A 6,983-nucleotide genomic window follows, 5' to 3' on the forward strand; every position below is an offset into this window, starting at 1 on the left:
GAAGAGATAAGATAAATCGGTGATGTATAATCAGTCTTCAGGGAAGTCTGCAGGAACAGATGGTATTCCTGTGAAAATATGAAAGTTAGGAGGGGAGAAAGTGATAACAGATCTAGAAGATTTTTTTTAACAGTATTTTAAAAGGAAGGGAAGCACCATTATCTTGGATGAAAGCTGCGGTGGCTGTATTTGCCTAAAGACAGTAAAGAGCCGTCAGACCCAGCTTCATTATAGACCCATTTTAATTTTAAAACATAATTATAAAGTGTTTGTCTATACTAGCTTAAAAGAATGGCAAAGGTCTTGCCAAAATTGATAGAGATTGATCAGTGTGTTTTTTGGAGTCGAGGCAAACATTTGACAACATTAATATAACAATGATCCAGAGAGAAGCAGATTGAAAGAAAATGCCACTTTTGGTGGGTCTTGATGCAGAAAAAGCATTTGACAGAATAAGCTGGGATTGTGTGTGATAAAATAAGAAGGTTAATTAGGAGGGTATAAGGATTGGAGGCAAGAATTAAAGTGGGAGGGGTTCCTCTCTAATAAGTTGTGTTTGAACAGAGGAGCTAGTCAGGGGTGTCCTCTTTTCCCTTTATTTGCTCTATGTTTAGAGCCACTGGCAAAGAACATAAAGGACTCAGAAATTTGGGGATATAATTGGCATGAAAATCAGCAAAAGTTGACTTTATTTGCAGGTATACTGTACCTGATAAATCCAGAAAGGGATATCTCAGTGTTGTGGAATATTTGGAGACAATTTCATGTATTTCGGGATATAAAATTAATGCAGATAAAACAAAGGCTATAGCCATAAATTATGTATCGACACCTGAAATGATGCAACAAAACCAATGTTTATGGAACATGGTAAGATGAAGTGTTTAGGAGTATGGGTTAAAAAGGCTTCTGTTATGGTAGCTAAATGTATGTGGGAGGAGACTAAGCAAAAGATAAAAAAAGAGAATCCGGAAGCTGTTTATGGATAGTAAAATGCAAGCAGTGAAAATGTTTTACATCCTTTAATTGTATATACATGTAAAGCATATATTTTATTAACCAGAAGAGATAAGTTGTCGACAGGAATAGAGTTGAAAGAATTTATCTGGGAGGGGAAGAAGGCAAAAGTTAATTGGGATAAGTTGATCGAAGAAAACAAGGTGTATTAGGGTTACCTGATTTGAAGGGATTGTTTAGAGCTACACAGTCAAGGCTCGTATACTTAACACAAGCAAAAGGTAATAATTTAAAATGGAAAAGAATGATGATGAAGCAGGAGGAAGGTCAAGAAGTAGACTGTGGGAGTTTGGATGCAGATCTGATCCTTAAGGAGAATAATAACTATGCAGAATACTATATTCATAAAGTAAGGGGTGGATTTTATTGGAGAAAACTGGCAAAGGAGCCAAGATATTGAGAGCAAACAACTTGAATGGGATGAGGCCAAGATGATATTTGGATTGTTGGCTCATTGAGGGAGTAATGTCAGAGAATAGGCAAAGAGAATGTGATAAGTTGAAATCTTAATTGAATGACCTGCTCTGGCAGTTTTTTTTTAATGGAATCTAGAACAGAAGTTGCATTTTAAAAAGGGGTTATTAGTGGGGCATATAAAATATTGCATGATCACTGTAAATCAGAAGAGGTTAGAAACGACTAGGAAGTGAAACTGGAAAAGCAATTCAGAAAGGAACATTGGGAAGACATACGTATGGCTGCCACATATGCAACAAAGTCTAGAAAATTTAGGATTTTTGCTTAAAAGTGTTTGCATAGGTATTTTATACCCCAAGCAGGCTTCAGTGAAATTTTCCTTGGGTAGATAAAAGGATGCGTGATGGGGAAGAAAGAGGTAATTAGGAACATATGTTTTGGGAGTGTAATGAGTTGGCAGATTTTAAAAGTTCCCTACAGAGTACTCTGTCAGAAATATTGAGTAAGCAAATGGATCTTACTAAGGCAATGATTCTTTTCAGCTGGAGCACAGGATCTGAATTGCTTAGACATAGTAAAGTCCTAAGTTTAATTCTGTTGGCTGCCAAAAACGCAATTACTAAAAAAATAGAAAGAAAAGTCTAAACCAACTGTATTTCAAGTATTAAATAATATAAAAAAGATGAGTGGGAAGAGGGACATTTAGGAAAGGAGCAAATTACAATGAAATAGAAGTTGTGTGAACAATACATGCAGAGTAATGTTCGAGGAGTTGTGTGGTTTAAGGGCAGGCAGAAATTCAGCAATTTAATGTTCGACTGTTAGTTAAAAAGAAAATATTGTGATGTATATAAATGGAAGAAATGTTAATACTATTTGTTTTCTTTTCTGTTAATGTATATTTGCCTATGTCTTAAGTGTTAATTTAATGAAGGTGTTTAAAACAAAGGCCAGACTGATCTGGCCAATGGGACAAGAGGTGCATTCCCTCCACTGCTAGTGGGCAGGTGAAGAGATGCAGGCTGATGATTAAAGCATCTTTGGATGATGGTCCTTGTATGGCTCTTGCGCCCATACTGGAAGGTACTTGTTATGGGAAATCTGATGAGATCAAGTCCTTTCAGGGGGTGCTTAATCACAGGCAGGATAAGATTGAAAATCATAAAGCCAAAAAAAATTATTCTTTGGACTTCAGTGTATGTTTTTTCTTTTTTTTTTTAATAAATATTTGCATGATCTTTTATACATCTTTCCCATAGGCAGCATTAGACTTTAGTTCTACTGCTTTATAATGTATTACAGCTTCAGGCTACATACTTTCCTCTGGAGTTTGAATTCTTAACTGTTTTTTTTTTTTTTTTTTTTTCAAAATTGTAAATCTGTCTGTTTTCTGTATTTTCTGTCAGTGTTTTGGTCTTTGCTGATTTCTTTCCAGCAATTCATTTGTTATGTTTTTTATTGATGTTCAGGTGTCAGCAGTGTAGTTAATTTGCTTTTTCAGTCTTTTGAGAGTTAACATCCAAGCTGACAAGAGATTGTTCTTACATTTATTTTATTTCAAAATTATGAGGGTATGTTTCTCTAAGTTATTGTTGCAGCTCTTTCAAATAAGATGCTTCTAGTTTGGGTTTCACTGTGGACTGGACATTATATGTTCAAATTCCTTGTTATGCACAAATCTTCTGCATTTTTTACTTTAGTGCACTCAGCTGTTAGATGATATTCCATTTATTCCATTTTGACAATGTAGACTTCAGTGCACTCAAGCCCCTTGCAGTCTTAAATTTGAGTATTTCAAAGAAGTTTGAGTAATACTCCGCACACACGAAATAATGGCTTCTTGGAATGTTTTTTTTTTATTTATCCTTTTTTGACCATGCTAGTCTCATTGGGCTTGTAGTCACTTTTCAGTTGAGACCCGAGATTATATTTATACTACTAGGTTAAATTTGGCCAGGGAATCTGGGAATTGTCCCTACTCTTTGAAGTTGCTAATTGGTGCCAGAGGGGCTCCTACAACAGCAAGGAAGAGGCCTAAGGGAAGCAGCAGCAAGGAAGATCAGAGGAAAAGCTATTGAGAATTTGAAGGTGTAAAGTGAGAATATGGAGAAAAGTATGCTGAATATGAAGCCTCAGAATGTAAACAAAGATTCCTGTGTGGTGGATGTTACAAATGGGCAGCATTTAGCTGTGTCTATGGAGAAGGAAGTAAGCGAGTCTGTTGAAGTGGTTCAGCTAACAGAACTGTCATCAGATGAGATTGCAGATGGTGATCTGTTAAAAATAGAGGGGGATGATCCAAGTGACAGGTCTGCTGTTTCACGGGATGAGGTGGCAGGTAACTTTTTTCAGAAGTCCTGAGGATGGTAATGTCAGTAAGAAACCAGGTGATGTGTCAGCAGGGAATGCAGCAATTACAAGTTGTGCAGCAGTGATAGAAAGTAAAAGCGGAAAGCAGCAATAAACTGAGAATGTGTCTGGTGGTCTGGCAGCAGATAATACAGTAACTAAAACACATACAGCAGTGACAGCAGGCAAAAAAGGAGAGCAGCAACAACCTGTAAGTAAATCAGTCTTTAAAAAGAAAAGACCTACTGTGAGAATAAGAACAAAAATGACACTGTAATGGGCAAACATATGTATGGGACAATTTGGTAACATCGGAGTTTTAATGCTCAAGAAATTTGGTCTTTCGTACATATTGAGACAGAGACTTTTCATGACTTAACATTTGAAACTGATGGATTGAGTGGATGTAATAAGAAAAATGATAAATAGTTAAAAAAAAATTTAAATATGTAAATGATGTGTTTTTATGTTGATTAAATAAAGAACTCTTCCTCTTTGCAGCATGTGCATTGTGATTTTTACATGCACCTGAGCAACCACCAACTCAAGTAGATGGGACTTTTGTTTAAAGTCTCATGTGAAGAACAGCATACAAAGGAGTAGAGCACTCACCAATGCTGCACTGAAGTGTCAGAAATCCAGTCACCTGGAGAGGAGCTTTCTTATCTTTCTAATATTATTAGTGCTACCTGGTGAGACGCTATCACTGGATTGAAACAAATTTGTGTCCACTCTACTCCATGAATGACTAATTTCCGGAAGCCATCTGAAAGAGACTTCCTGATACTCGTATCAATATGTTTGTAAAGATCACTGCTGTAGTAGGATCCCATATCCATTAAAAATTTGTCACATGCGAGCTTTCGCCTTTCCATTCTGACTTTGTAAGAGGAAGGCTCCTTCCTTTGCCATGTATGTCAGTCTGACTGACATATGGCTGAAAGGGCAAGTTGCCGGCATCATTTTCAGTTGTTTTGTCACCTGTGCTTACTGTATGCCATCCATAATTTCCTTCATCGATGCACTACAGAGGGCTTTCAGCTATGTTACATTTAGCAGTAAGATGTGTGGTCATTAGGCAGTGGGAACATTGGCTGTGGATGATGATTACTGTTAATGTGATACCCTGACCCCATGTACACAGATGAGGAAAAGAAGGTTGAGCTTCGTGGCAGTTGACATTGAGATACAGAACTGACAGCCCTAAAGGCAACGATTTGCTTATCTGTACATTTCTTCCAGCTGGCAGTTCTTTAATATTTCTTTATTTTGGTTTTAAGTTCATTTAATTTTTACTCTCTCTCCAGGAATACCAGTGTGTGAAAACGTATTGTTTTGTCCGAGACTGCTGGGAGCTGGCAAATTTCTTCTCCATCATCCTAACCGGAGCATTTACATAATCAAAAATTGGAATAGTACGAGAAGACCAATGCCTTTTCTTCAGAGTCCACAGATCTCCCTAGGTACAAGAGTAATGGTTTTAGCCAGATGTTTCACAGCCCCTGGTCCTCCGCTGTCATCATCTACTGAGGCCATGAGCTTAGTCCCTCCAAAGACTGCCCCACACTCAGTTGATGGCATGTTTTCCTGAGTGGAGTCCCGTCAGATGTTGACTCGTAGGTTCATAAGTGTTAAGCCTAGCTGTGCCATCTAAATGTCTCCCACAAGTTATATGATTAGAAGTTTATGTAAGGGTGATTGTTGGTTACAACATGGTTTGCTGACTGCTTCTGTCCATTAGAGACATCTGTTTCAGACATGGGGTGAATTTTAAATTTCCCATTCGGTGGTCCATGTTGCACCTAAATAAGGGTTAGTGAGGGACTTTGTTTCACATGGATTGAAAGCCTGTTCCAGAGAAAGGGAATTCTCTGAGAGACATGCATCTCTCCAACTTGTCCTATTTATGTTGCAAGAAAAATTTCACTCTTCAGATCTAGTAGTTCTGATGCTGTTTGTTTTGCGGATGTGCAAAAGGTTCATAAGAGTGGGATCCAGGGGATGCCTTGTATACCAGGCATAAATCACCTCTCTAGTCTGTAGGAGACAGAGTATAGAGTGAGTGCTTTGAGGCGATCCACATAGGGCATTGTGTTTATGTACTGTATTCCTTTTTGTAAGTTTCCTTTGCAGACATTCCAGTTGCTGCATGTGTCTGGCCAGGTAAATATCAAATGGGGCATTATACTAAATGATGAATCTGATGAAGACTTGAGTATAGTGGTACACTGACTTCACTGGACCTAGAAGGCTAGATTCCACTGACCCAGGTGGGACTTGAATCCACAATCCCCAGCATCAGAAGCTGATGCCTTATCCATTAAGCTACTAGGCCCATTCTTTGATGCAGTGTGTGTGTGTGTATGTATGTGTATTTGTGTGTGTGTATGTATATATATATATTTGTGTATTTGTGTGTGTGTGTGTGTATATATATATATATATATATATATATATATATATATATATATATGTGTGTGTATATATGTGTGTGTGTATAGATATATATATATATATATATATATATATATATATGTGTGTGTGTATAGATATATATATATATATATATATATATATATATGTATATATATATATATCTATATAGGTTCATGGGTAGGTACTAGGCTACAGGCCCTAGGGCCCATACAAGCCTAGCCAAAAAATGTACCCTGGCTTTCGCCACCCAAGAAAATTATTTTCCTGTGCCCCTGTCAAGCAGAGCCACAGAAGTGATCCCTGGGGTGAATTTCCCATTTCCCATCCAATCATCAAGCTTTTTCTTGAAGAGTGCTAATGAGGAGCTCTGTTTGACATAGATAGGTAGTCTGTTCCAGAGTATAGGAAGTCTCTGGGACAGGAATCTATCTCTCCAGCATGCTCTGTTTATTGTGGAGACAAGGTTTAGGTCCCTAGAGCGTGTAGCTCAGAGGGATTGGGATTTCTTTAAGTGGAGCATGTCCAACAGCTCTGGGTTTGACATAGCTTTGTATGTTGGGCGGAGATCGCCCCTGAGTAGGCGATATGCGATGGAGTAAAGCTGTTGTTTTTTGAGACGGTCTGCATAGGGCATCTGTTTGAGGCCAGTAATCCTCTTTGTGAGGTACATCTGTGGTCTTTCCAGTTGTTGTAGATGTCTTGTGAGGTACATACCAAAAGGGGCGTTGTACTCTATAATGGGTCTAATGAGTGATGAGTAGAGG

The 6,983-nt window shown here is 37.9% G+C and overlaps 1 protein-coding gene across 1 annotated transcript in view; it reads left to right on the forward strand.

Moving 5' to 3' along the window:
• Positions 1-3,537: 3,537 nt before the first annotated feature.
• The window catches only part of LOC122795951 (transcription factor TFIIIB component B'' homolog), a 266,341-nt gene continuing 262,895 nt past the window's right edge, over positions 3,538-6,983 (forward strand). The window contains exon 1 of the mRNA XM_044064433.1: positions 3,538-3,772. Coding sequence (XP_043920368.1) covers positions 3,538-3,772 — 235 coding nt within the window. The remainder of the gene's footprint in view (positions 3,773-6,983) is intronic.

This window comes from Protopterus annectens, chromosome 2.part2 (assembly GCF_019279795.1).
Source record: "Protopterus annectens isolate FY-2018-M chromosome 2.part2, PAN1.0, whole genome shotgun sequence".
In the NCBI taxonomy this organism is placed as follows: domain Eukaryota; kingdom Metazoa; phylum Chordata; order Ceratodontiformes; family Protopteridae; genus Protopterus; species Protopterus annectens.